The sequence below is a fragment of the Muscardinus avellanarius genome (genome assembly GCF_963383645.1).
Source record: "Muscardinus avellanarius genome assembly, chromosome: 4".
NCBI classification, from domain to species: domain Eukaryota; kingdom Metazoa; phylum Chordata; class Mammalia; order Rodentia; family Gliridae; genus Muscardinus; species Muscardinus avellanarius.
In genome coordinates, this window is record NC_137789.1 from 111,273,807 (window position 1) to 111,287,520 (window position 13,714).

Below are 13,714 nucleotides of genomic sequence, written 5' to 3' on the forward strand. Positions count from 1 at the left end.
TAAAATAAAAATGTATCTTCCCTCTTTTAATATTTTAAATGTTTGGCAGTGCTGAGGATCTAACCTAAGACTTCATGCATGCTAAGCAAGTGTTCTACCACTGAGCTGCACCCGCAGCCCCTCCCTCCTTTTTATTAAAAAAAAAAAAGAGGAAAGTAATTCTCAACACATTCTTCCCATCACTTGGGCAAAGCACACATGAAGGTATCTCATCAGATTTTCTTTCTTTCTCTGCAGTGCAGTCCTTCTCTTCCAGAACAGTTCCCAATTATCATATCTTCTAAAAGTGCATCCCATAATGTGACTTGGAGAGAGGACAAAAGGTGTAAATCCCATAGTAACCAATATGTGTTAAGAAACTCATGGTACCATCTTCAGTTCTGCCAAAAATACATTAATTAGCTGCATTCTTTGCCCCGGGAAATGTGTAAGGCAACATATGACTTTGGCTTTCAAGGGTCTCTCATTCCCCCTCCCATCCCTGTCCACAGTGCTATGGAAATGGTCCAGGTGGCATCTGTCTCACATCATAATGTAGTTCAGAATGATAGGGACACAACACTGGATGAGCTTCCATCACCACCACTGGCTCCCCAGTAAGTGAACTTAAGAAGTAGAAACTCAGTATTTGAAAGAAAGACTAGGATCATTTCCATAGGTCCCTATATTTTAAGAGAAAAAGGATAAAGCACATTACTAAAAGTTCAACACTCATATGTCCATCAGTATTGGTATACTGTTAGTGTTATTAACAATAAGTAATATCCTTATATGAAAGCTTATAGGAAAATCTGAGTTAAAAGAAGAAAGATAAAAACAAACTGCTAGATTGGGGAAATTATGCCTCAAGGAACAAATGTAAAATTCCTAAGTGAGGTATAATATTATGATAGTTATTTACATAATATGTGTAAGTCAGAACTACAAAAGAAGGACCATTTAGTTTAACACAAGGAGCCTAAAACACTGTGAGGTTAATGCAGAATGTTAAAATGCACTGCCTGAGCGTGAGAACAGTAGAACAAACATGAAATAATATTTTACTTTGATATTGTTGGGCTTTCAAAAACAGGTTGAATTTACCACTAGAAAGTACAAAATCAGTAACTATAAAGGAGTATATACTTTATTAAGTGGTGAAATGTTTACATACATCAGGCTCTGTGCAGGCCCATCTAAAGGACATATATATCTGTTGTCTAAATCCAACCAGCCTCTGAGGTATAGTTTGGCTCTCGCTGAGGAGATTAAGAGGCAAGTGATACTAAATGGTAAAAACAGAGTCTATACCTAGAGTTTGCTCAAGGCCTAAGTGCTATCATACAGTAATTCCAAAAGAAAAGGCAACCAAAAACCCAGCATGAATAACTGAAATCCTACAGCCTACAAGGACATGTAGTGTGGGTAGCTAAAGTTTTAATGCGAATATCCTGGAACCAGTTTTCAAGCCAGTCAGCAGACCTCCATGTCTCTGTGTTTTAGAAAGCTCCTTTTCATGAACATTAATTCAATCATTAGAACTTTTTCTTTAAATTAAATATCTGTCTGAACATCTACTTAGGAGACGTGGATTCCACAAGCAGGGTAACCCCTCATAGTTTCTACTGAGTGGTGCTGGAAAAGCCAGGCAGCCACTCTCTTAGTCTGAAACTGCCAGTCACTAATTGTTAGGTAACAACTGAGGAAAAACAGACCCCATACTTCTCAGACTTCCTCTGTTAGCAGGGGTGAGAAGTATACACACCACATGATCTAGCCAATCAACACTTCCCTGGGCTCTTAGATTTCATTTACAGTGGCTATTCAACATTAATTTGGGATACCCAACACGGAGGAGCAAAAAAAAAGTACATCAAAAAACAACTACTACGCCAAAAAGTACAGAGATTCCTTATATATTTTCTGCCCCCCACATATGCATAGTCTCCCCCACTATCATCATCTGCCACCAGAGGGGTACATTTGTGACACCTGATGAACTGCAAATGACCCAACATCATCATCATCATCACTCACAGTCCATAGTTTCCATTAGGGTTTATACTTGGTGTTTTACATTCTGTGAATGTGGACAAACTTACATTACATGCACCTGCCATTACAAACACCATATAGAGATGTCTGGTTGCCCTAAGAATCACTGTGCTCCACCTATTCACCCCTCTCACTCCCCTAACCCGCTGCAGCCACTGATCATTTCACTGCCTCCATAGTACTGCTTTTTATAGAACGTTATATAGTTGAAATCATATGGTATACAGTCTTTTCAGCCTGGATTCTTCCCCTTAATACTATGTAGTAAGTTTCCTCCATATCTCTCAAGTTTTGATAGCTCATTTCTTTTTAGTGCTGAAAAAATATTCCATGGCCTGACCACCTTTTGTTTATTCATACCCTATTGAAGGACATCTTGGTTGCTCTTCACTACTATTTTTTGTTTGTTTTTGAGATAGGGTTCTCACTGTTGCCCAGCCTGGCCTCAAACTCCTAGGCTCAAGCAATCCTTCTGCCTCAGTCTCCCAAGTAGCTGGGATTATAGGCAAACATCACCACATCTGGTTTCATCAATACTTTTAATTAAGGATGTAAATATACAAGTTAAGAGTAGGAAAAAATGGACACTCAACTATAGCAAGAGCAACCTTTACCAACCCATTAAAACTTGTCTCTATACTGCTTCTCACCTCCCTTTCACTGCTGCTTTTCTCACACAAAGTGTTTCCAATTCCCCCGCCAACTCTTGTTCCTACGGTATCATTCTCTTGGGTTCTCTTCCTGAAGGTCTTTGTCATAATTAGAAAGGTAGATATATATTAATAACATCTTAGGGTGTGTTTTTTCTTGTGTGTGTATATGTGGTTCTGGGGATTGAACCCAAGGCCTTTCTACCTCCGAGCTACACCCTCAGCCCTACTTTCTATTTTGAAACAAGGTCTCACTAAGTAGCTGAGCCTGGCCTCAAACCTGCTATCCTCCTGTCTCAGCCTCTCAAGCACTGGGAATACTATTATCTTAGTTTTTAACTAAAAACCAAAATTTCCCTTTTAGTGCAAAAGGATGCTCCAATCATGGGGTATCTCCACATTGACAGAAGGAAAAAACTTGTAAGAATGGAGATTTTCAACACTACAGCAGGCCATTTGGGAAGATCAGTTTTGGAGTAGGAGCATTTTTCCAGGCTCCCTCAAATCCCTCTCCAGACTGAAGTTCATGAAGGTTCTGACTGTATTATTTCCATTAAGATTTACTGAAGATTACCTAAACATACAACTCAACACACTTCATTCTTTAATATAGACATGCTTTTAAAGAAATGAATTATCAAAATCTTATTCTGTATCATCGATTCTCAACCAGGGAAGACTTTGCTCCCCAGCATGGGGACATTTGACAACAAAGGGGGATTATTTTATTCTTAGGTGGGATAAGGGAGTGGGTGATACTGTTACCTAACGCACAGAAGTCAGAGGTGTTGCTAAACATCCTACAATGCACAAGACATCCTACCCCTACAAAGAACTAGCCAGCCCCAAATGGCAATAATGCCACAGTTGAGAAGCCCTGTTCTATGTGAATAAACTGCTCAAAAGCCTGTATTTGGATGATATAAACATTAGTGCCATTGAAAGTACTGTGCCCACCTTAACAGCAAAAAAATGACCATAATTTGGAAGGATTTGCCCTATTTCCCTAACATTTCTGGAATATCTTAAATCTTGATTCTGAATTATTTAAATTACTTTTCAAAACAGTCGACTGAATAAAATGAAGAGTTTTTTTATAGTCTGTGTAAGCTTTTCTATTTTGGAAATGGAAGTTATGATTAAAATTGGCATTTCTGAAACTCTAATTGCTAGTTATTGCATTGCTAGGGGAAAAAAAGAAAAGAAAAATATTTCCAAGACCAACCAGATGGGAAGTCTCAAGATAAGAAATTATAAACCAATGTTCATTTTTCCAATCAGAAGAAAAACTCTGTTTATACATCTTAACTCCACTTAAATAGTAAGCAATACATTTCATTAATTAACTCCTAAACTGCTATTAATTGACTGGCTAATTTTCTAACATTGGGCTTAATCTCCCAAGTCCTATTAGATTATTAATAAGTAGAATAGAGTTTATATAAGAATCCTCTGTATAGTAAAGGCTTATAGACTTAAGAGCATCAGTCTGGTTTCTGATACTGCAGGTGATATTTCTTGGTATATAACTACATGTAGAAACTGAAAATGTCCATTTTTCAAAATCCATTTCTGATTGAAAAATAATGAAGCATTTCAGCTCACACAACTCTGACCAGACAAATGCCTGCGTGGCATCAATACTCAACCTCAGGGACATGACCTGTACTTCTCTGGTCACTCCTGCACGTGCACTTCTGAAAGCTCCCCCTTCTGCCTCATGGCTCCCCCTCTTCCTTTTCTCTTCTGCCATTCCCCAAAAAAATCATTCCACAGATGGGAAAGACTTGCAGCAGAAGCATGAGGAAAGCCATAACGGTTTCTTCTGTCATCTATAAGACTAAAAATCGTTCCACACAGGAAAAGCTGGGGTTTTCACTAACTGAAACTCACCTCAAGCTTTCCAAACAGAAGAATCTTAAAGCCATAAGAAAGGCTCGTTTCTGATGGTCTTGCTTTCAGTAAGCCTATGGAACTGTTTTCTTTTATTCAAGTCTGTGGAAAGCTACTGAGAAAGGACTACAAATTAAGGTACATCTCTTGCTAGTTGCCTGGGTTTGACAAATAAAGCAATCATCAAAATCATGGAGTGTGCACTGCTTCTAAAATCCCTATTTGTTTGACATAATACAGCAGCAGGATGGCTAGGCAAATAAATGGCATTACTTAACATAATCACTTAATGTTGTGCAACCAACATCAGGTCCCATTGCTTTAACACTAGCAGAGTTTGATGATAATAAAGTTGATTGTTAGTGTGAAGATATAAATTGTTCAGTAGTTAGAGTTGTTAATGACAGTAAAGGAACACAAAAGAGGAAAAATAGACGTTAGCAGTCCAAATTCATTGCTAATTGCCTGTGCATTCATTATCGCTGACCAGGGCTAATTATCTAATTAAATGAAAGCTCTGCAGCCTTAGAGAAATTTCTAGGCACTGTGATGTTGGTTGTCAATTACCTCAGCATGTCCTACTGAAATATGTACTTAACCAAAGGCATGTTTTGCTTTTCCCAATAGCAATACATGGCACTCTTGTTGCATGATAATTTATGCTTAGAAGGAAAGAATTTTTTTCTTTAAAAATACACTATGAAAACTAAGAATAATGGCAGACATTTTAAACAAGAGGTCCTGCTCATTTTACTCAATGATCTATATTCAGGAAAAGTCAGTATAATCCACTTCAAGTCAAAAGGAACAACATAGACATAAAAGAGAAATCAAATATCATTGTATTTGTGTTACCGAGTGTTCTTTTCCCATGCTGTTTTCAAAAAAGACATTTTAAAAGTGTCTTTTATGATGCCTTGCAGTAGTTCACAGTATGAAATTATATTACTTAATTTCATATAATTACAATTTTAAAAATTCATAGATATTTTTAAAGCTGCAAGGAAAATGGTAAACCATTCAGACTAAATTCTTCACTTTATAAGTAAGGAAAATGGGGTGCTAAGAAGTGAAACAGCTTGTCCAAAGTCACACAGCTGGTTCTGGGACCAGGGGACACACTGGTGTCCTCTCAGTCCTTTATTTTTCTATGTCCATTCCTGCTGTCTCACTTTCAAATTGTAGTGTCATTTCTCATACTTTCTCTAAAATGGCATAACCGCATCTATGTGGACAAGGTTGATTTTGTTTTTTTAAAAAAAGAGGGGCTTTGATCAGTAGCATTTCAACTCTCCAAGGAAACATGTGTAATAATATACCTACATTTCAAGTCAATAAATGCACCGGGATGTTTTTAAGGTAATTTCTCAAGGGAGAAAATTTTTTAAAGAATATTGTTTTTGCCTTGTCCATTACAGTAGACTTTATTAAATGGAGTATTCAAAGAATTAAGTTGCCTCCTGTTAACTTGGTCCTGGGGAATTTAAATCCTGGTCCACAACTATAAAGCAGTATTCATTAAGCATGCACTAGGAAGGGCATCTCCTAAGACAGTACAATTTCACTTTAAAGAATTTTCCCACTTTCACTTCCTTGATCCTGGAATATGGCACCTGTTCTCTCACAAGCACACACAACTCTGGCCCCTAGCCTGCCTCTTACATAGGTGCCTGTAGTACACACGGTTCTTTTCTGACAAGTTATGGAAGATTTTCCCTTTCACTGCCTCCTAGAAGCTGAACATCGACTGCTTCACCACTTGTGTTTAAAATCCATTAATTAAAATAAATATAAAGAAAAAAATCTCTCTTTCAGCCAGGAGGAAAAGGACAGATGGGAAAGCGGAGGAGGTGGAGATAGCTGATGTCTTCCTAGAGAGAAAAAAAAAAAGGCGGGGAGGAAAACAAGAGGCATGAAATGGGGGAGGGGCTAATTAAGAGAGGTAAAGTGTGTTTGAATTTAATTTACAGTTCTCAACTATTTTGGGTCTCATAATAATCACTTTGCTCAAAGGACAAGAGGGAAGCCTCTCCAGTATAAATTGGTGGAGGGTGTTATAACCTTAAAGCTACTCTAAAAAAGTAATACCTGGCCTCTGGCAAGGCTTCAGGCTGAACTACAGCAAAGGCTTTTCTTCATGAGCAACTTAGGAACACCACATATTTTTCTCCCCCTCAACCTCCCTCTAAAATTCTTTTAAGTTTGTGTTGTTTTCTTGCTTGTCTCTCATTGATTGAAATAAGACTCTTGTAAGAGAAGGAGAAAAATCAATTTAAGTCCATCTCCATCTCCATTCCAGCCCTACATGCACTGATCTATAGAATTACTGCTAGAAAAAGATTTGATGGCCGGTCCTGGTGGCGCACACCTGTAATCCCCCCGCTTGGAAGGCAGAGACAGGAGGATCGTGCGGGTTCAAAGCCAGGCTCACTGGCTTAAGAGACCCTATTTCCAAATTTAAAAATATATAAAAATGGGTCTGGGAGTGTAGCCCGGAGGTAGAAGGGTTTCCAGGAACCCCAGTACCACACACACACAAAAAAAGATTTGATGGCTTCTATTGAACAATATGACCTCTGTGATATATTAGTGAAATGTTTCATCTGAAGTCTGACCTTAACACTAAAAATCCCTGATCATATTTAACTAAACAAATCATACACCAAAGTGATATTATTTCTCCCATCCGAGTACTAACCAGGCCTGGCCTGACCTTGCTTAGCTTCCGAGATCAGATGAGATCGGTTGCATTCAGAGTGGTATGGCTGTAGACAAGTGATATTATTTCTGATAATCACACCAATTTAAACTCGACTACGATGGGGCAGAGTTATAAGATCTGAGTGGAGATAGACTGAGCTAAGAAGAGTCTGGTATTATAACTTTAGATAAGATGAAAGTACATATGATTAATTTTTGTCTGAATTATGCAATTGTCTTTACCCTCCATGTTGTGCTAATGAGATGCTGGAGATCTCCAGCAACCATGGAGAAACTGGGATTTAATGAGGTCAACTGACTTGCTTAATAACACATAGCTAATTATTGGCAAAGCGACACCACCAGTTCTTCTGACATTAAAATTATTTTTCTCCCAATACTGGGAAAAAAGAAACTTTTAAACCACCTTACTAAATAAGAACAAAACAAAACTGCAGACTAAGAATTCTGAGTGTACAAGAATGCCAGCATTTTTGTACTCTTTTAACTGGACCCCAATGTAACCAAAAGAGATGCTCCAAATGGATTCTAAAGAAATATCTGTGTAAGAGTCCAGAGATACTTGTCTTGTGAATTAAGGAAAATTTGACCTCAGAAAGTAAAGGGGTGGAGGATGGAAAGATAAGAGACATAACAAGCCTGTTTCTTAAAGAATGAAGAGGTCAACCAATGAGCAGGTGGAGCTAAGTAGATATAAGTTGAGGGCCCTTCCACAACTCACTTGCTGATTAAGCTTCTGTAAAGAAGAAAAAGAATTTCAGCTTTATTCATATTTCTGTGTGCTTCCCCCACTCCTAAATTTAATAGACGTGGGCAGGAGGTGGAATTTCAGCTTTCTCAGTCTTACTTATCACCATAGAGCTATCAACTCATGAAAAAGAAAATGTGGCAAGAATATACTTTGAAATAGATTGCCAAAGCAGTAGCTCATCAGCAATTCCCGTCAGTTATACCTATATACTAGTTCTCTTGTCTTCCCTCTAGATTACTACTTCCGATCGGTTCCTCTACTGTTACACTTGCCCCACCACCAATTTCTTAAAATGTATAACAGATAAAGTCACTCCCCTATCCAAAGTTCTCCAAAGGCTTCTCACTGCACTTATAATAAACATCCTATGACCTACAACTCCCCATGACCCCCTTCCATAGCCTATAAGGCACACATAAAGTGGCCCTTGACTATATCTCCAATTTCATCTCCCTCCAGAAACTCTAAAGTTCACTATGAATCCCACAGGGCTTCATTTTCCTCTTCTAGTTGGAAGGAACCAAGCTTCTTCCTAACTGGTCACAGTCATGATATTCAATATCCTATTTAACAGTACTGGGGCTGTGTTTTTGATCCTGGTATGTTCCAACCCAGATTTTTTCATGGCTAACTCCCTAATATTCAGGGGCTACTTAAATGCTATCTTTCAGTGACTTCTGATGACTCAATTTAAAGTAACAAGTATCACACTATCCTATTGCCCTGTTTGGTTGTCTTAATAAATTATCTGTCTAAATATCTATCTCAAAACACTTTTTCTGCCATGTATTTCCCCAGCATTTGTTCACAATCATTTCTCTTTCCTGGTCTGCTCTCTTTTCTGAATTTCTTCTTCGCTGCTTATAGCAACACTAAGCAATCCAGAATAAAAAGCATAAAAACTAAAGGCATTAATGCTAATAAAAACCCATTCGGAGCTGGGGGTGGTGGTGTATGCCTGTAACCCCAGTACTTGACAGGCTGAGGCAGGAGAATCACAGTTCTGAGGGCAGCTTTGGCAACTAAATGAGACCCAGTTTCAAAACAAAAATAAATATATGCATACATACATACATACATACATAAATACATAAATACATAAAACATGGCTGGGCTATAAACTAAGAGATAGAATGGCCCTGGGTTCAATCCTCAGGACCACAAAAATAAATAAAATAAATAAATAAATAAATTCACTGGGACTATACTACTAATAGTGGGACAGAAATCCACACAAAGTGCTTCTTGAGGACACACCCTTAGGGTCAACATCATTCATTAGTGCAGCTCTGAAGGGCAGCATCAAAAGGAATTATGGATTCGAGCTGGGCGTGGTGGCGCACGCTTGTAATCCCCGCGCTTGGGAGGCTGAGACAGAAGGATCGCGCAGGTTCGAAGCCAGCCTCAGCTACTTAGGGAGGCCTCTCAGCAACTTAGTGAGACCCTGTTTCCAAATAAAGTATAAAATAGGTCTGGGAGTATAGCCTGGAGATAGAAAGCCTCTGGGTTCCACCCCCAGTACCACCAAAAAGGAATTATGTAGTCTGTCTGTTGCCTTAAAAAGTCCCATATACCTTATGGACACTCAGTGATTCTTTAAAACTTCAATGTACAAAAGACTCAAGTGCAAAAGGTTTGAACATGATTATGGAATCTGCACTTTGGATAAATACCTCCAGGTGTTCCTTTTTACAGGTAGTCTTTTGAAACTTTTAACTCTTAGGCCAAAAGATGAATACCACAGACCAGAGGAGTGATATTTCCTGGTAGATGGGTTAACCCATAAAAATAATCTTTTTAAATCTCTACACTGGAGTTGATTTTCAAAACAAGTCAAATTCCATTTTAGTATTTATCTGCTAAATAATATTTAAACCCACTGGTCTCCAAGTACCACTTTCAGCCATTTAAAAAACTATAACTACCGTAATATGGCATTTACTATGTTCTAGATGGTGTCATCTGTGATTCATACAACTATCATATTGACCCAATTTACAGAGGAAAATATTGAGCTTTATTTAAGTAAGTGCAGACAACCAGCAAAAAGAAATGAAACAGACATTTATGTTACTAAAGTCTGTTCTAAGGAATCTATACCTCCCACTAATTATATCTTAATATCTATTAAGAAAACAAATATCTACATTTGTAAATGAATAATTCTCTTAAATATTTCTCACCGTAGAAAGAATTTTCATAGGATTTTCTTACATAACTTTGACAGTACATTTCAATAATTGAACAATGGCATGGCAACCTCTGAAAAAAATCTTGACTCCTTTTATAAAGAAAAAATTACACTCTTAGTCAGAAGCACCTAATATTAAGAGCTAGCTTATTATTTACAGATCTAGCTGAGCTGATAATCAAGAATTATTTAGGGAAGCATCTTAAAAATGAAAAGTCTAGCTTTTAATCCCGTTCTTCTGAATCAGAATCTCTAGGGTGTGATCACCAAAATATGTTTTTAAAGCTCTCCGGAGGTTTCTGATAAATAACTAAGGTTCAGAACTAGTTATCCTAAAACTGGCATTCTACAAATGAGTAAACTGAAGACCTATGTACCTAAAAAACACAGACTGGAAGTGGCATGGTAAAATAGAAAAGCAATATTCTGACTTCCGTTTGGTGCTTTTTACACCAAGTCAAGCTGTGTTTTGGTAAAACTGTATTCATTTCTGCTCTGCTACTTGTGCTTTGCTAATTACTGCCCACTCTCCTCGTGCAACTTATTCCCTCATCTGCAAGTTGGGAATATAGTGCCTACCTCGTTAAGAGTTTTTGTGAAAATCAAATAATATAACACTCATTACATAATACACTTAACAGTACTTGGAATATTGGGAGTACTCGTTAGCTAGGTTATATAACCCAGTTTTTTTTTTTTTTTTTTTTAAAAAAAGCATGCCTTTTTTAACTGGAGAGGATTTACTGAACCACTTCAACTACCAAATGTACAAGGAAGCCATGTTTAGCTTTGGCAATCCAAGAGGACTATAAACTCCTAGTTAAAAGTCATGGCATCTAGTGTCCTTTTTCCCAATCATCACCCACTCTGTCGTTAAGTTCACCTCACAGAGAAAAATACTTGTGTGTACTTAACAAATCTTGCCCGATTGTTGGACACCAATTTCTATTTCTCCTAGGATGCCTTGGAATCGCCTAGTGACTACATCTTCCGGTGACAACCAGGAATCTGCATTTATAAAAGGCTCCCCCACCCCACCCCACCCCACCCCCAACAGGTGCTTTCGGGCAAACCCAAGTTTAATAACCATTAGTATACAGAATCCATGACCACAGCAAATGGCCTTTCAAGTTCTCTAAGCAAGAAAGCATCGGGCTCTGAAGCCAGAAGAGCAGCGTCATCAGGCCCTGATGCAAACAACAGCTGGGCCCGGCTGTGCTGAGTAACCGCGGCGGTCACCAGGGACAGCCTTGACCCTGCCACCTCCTAAGAAACTTAGAAACTACGACTGCGCCTCTCCGCAATCCCCGCGGTAGACAGTGCTGTTTAGGCGGCTGTGAGGACCTAAGGTTGACTCAACAGCCTCCTCCTTAGGTGCATGGGCAAAGGAAGGCGACCCTGGGCGTCTAATCAGGCCCGAGCGGCGCCTGAAGGTTAAGGACCCTCTTGGCCACACTTTAGGGCGGCCGAGCGCCTCCACCGCGCCTCCCGCCAGCTGCCGGAAGCGCGCGCCCGGCCTGCAGGGGATGCCGGGAGTTGTAGTCAAGTGACTACTGCTCTTGCACCCAAATCGCCTTTTCTTAAACAAAAAGACGTCTCCGGGGGTCCTGGAAAGGGTCGCTTTATGCCTAACAGGGCGGAGGCGCCTTCCCCCTTCGGCCGGCACGAGGGAGCCCGGGAGAGAGGGCGCGGGCGCCGCGGACTACAAGTACCGGCATGCCCTGCGGGCGCCGCGCGCCGCCGCCGTCGTAGGTACGGGCTGCCTGAATGAGCGACCCGCCGCGCGTCCCCGAGCTGCTGCCCGAGCCGGGTGCGGGCGTGCGCGTGCGCGGGGCCGAGGCGGGCGCGCCGGGCCGTTGCGGGCGCGTGACTGCGGAGCTTGGCGGCGCCGCGCGCCCGACGCGCCGGTAGTTGCGGGGCCTCCCGCCTCGCCCGGGGCTGCGAGCAGCCGTGGCGGCCGCCGGGGACCGCAAGGGGCGGAGGAAAGGAGGGGGCCGGCCCCGGGCCGCGGAGGAGCCGCCGAGCATGCCCCGGGACAACATGGCTTCCCTGATCCAGCGGATCGCCCGCCAGGCGTGCCTCACCTTCCGGGGCGGCCGCAGCGCTTCCGACCGCGGCCCCGAGGCGCCCCTGCCGCCCGGCTTCCCCGAGAACCTGAGCAAGCTGAAGAGCCTGCTGACCCAGGTCCGCGCCGAGGACCTCAACATCGCCCCGCGCAAGGCCACGCTGCAGCCGCTGCCGCCCAACCTGCCGCCCGTCACCTACATGCACATCTACGAGACGCACGGCTTCAGCCTCGGCGTGTTCCTGCTCAAGAGCGGCACGTCCATCCCGCTGCACGACCACCCGGGCATGCACGGCATGCTCAAGGTGCTCTACGGCACCGTGCGCATCAGCTGCATGGACAAGCTGGAGGCGGGCTGCGGGCCGCGGCCGCGAGCCCCTCCGCCGGAGCAGCAGTTCGAGCCGCCGCTGCAGGCGCGGGAGCGGGAGGCCGTGCGGCCCGGGGTGCTGCGCTCGCGGGCCGAGTACACGGAGGCCAGCGGCCCCTGCGTCCTCACGCCGCACCGGGACAACCTGCACCAGATCGACGCGGTGGACGGGCCCGCCGCCTTCCTGGACATCCTGGCCCCGCCCTACGACCCGGACGACGGCCGGGACTGCCACTATTACCGGGTGCTGGAGCCCGTCAGGCCCAAGGAGGCCTCTGGCTCGGCCGGTGACCTGCCCCGAGAGGTGTGGCTCCTGGAGACCCCGCAGGCTGATGACTTCTGGTGCGAGGGAGAGCCCTATCCTGGTCCCAAGGTCTTCCCTTGAAGCCAGCCCAGCGGCGCCCGGAAACGTTGGGCAGAAGACTTGCCCTACCCTTATCTGGGCCTGGCTGCCCGCGACCCACTACAAGGGCTCTGTCTCTGCCCCCTAGCCCGGGCGTTGGATCTATTGGAGCGAGCAGCTACCGCTTCCTCCGCAGCCTTGGGAAACAGGGCCACTGGACCGCAGCCACCCGGCATGGTTAGGGGGCGGGGTGGGCGGGAGGCTAGGTTTCCTGGTACTGTCACTGCCAGCAGGGCTTTGATTTGTGAGAGTGGGGCAGGGGACTCTCCGAAGCGCTTCCATTCTAAAGCCATAATGAAAATATTCTTCCTCTGTTCCCCTTCCGATACAAAATACACTAAATGGTTTTCTTCCCCTCGCCCCTTTCGGCAGATAAGATTTGTTTTCCACTCCTGCCCTTACAATCGTTTGCTCCTCATAGTTTTAACTTATTATTGACTGTGCATGACCCAAGTGAATTTTCTTTCGTTCAAGTCATTGGTAAAAACTAGGTTTCAAGAGACGAGCTACTTTTAAAAGTGAGCTGTCCTGCCTAATTCCCCTGTGGAATTGAGTCATCTCTCAGAGTTCGGGGATCACTCTCAAAACTATGCATGTCGAGGACGAGATGTATTTTCTTCCTCTCTTTGCCCCATCTAG

General features: G+C 42.6%; 1 protein-coding gene across 1 annotated transcript; it reads left to right on the forward strand.

The window, feature by feature from the left end:
- Positions 1–12,265: 12,265 nt before the first annotated feature.
- On the forward strand, positions 12,266–13,057 carry ADO (2-aminoethanethiol dioxygenase; the record flags this gene model as incomplete). Its single annotated transcript, XM_080695158.1, has 1 exon — positions 12,266–13,057. One exon carries the CDS (start codon positions 12,266–12,268, stop codon positions 13,055–13,057), a length of 792 nt encoding a protein of 263 aa, XP_080551284.1.
- Between the last annotated feature and the right edge of the window lie 657 nt (positions 13,058–13,714).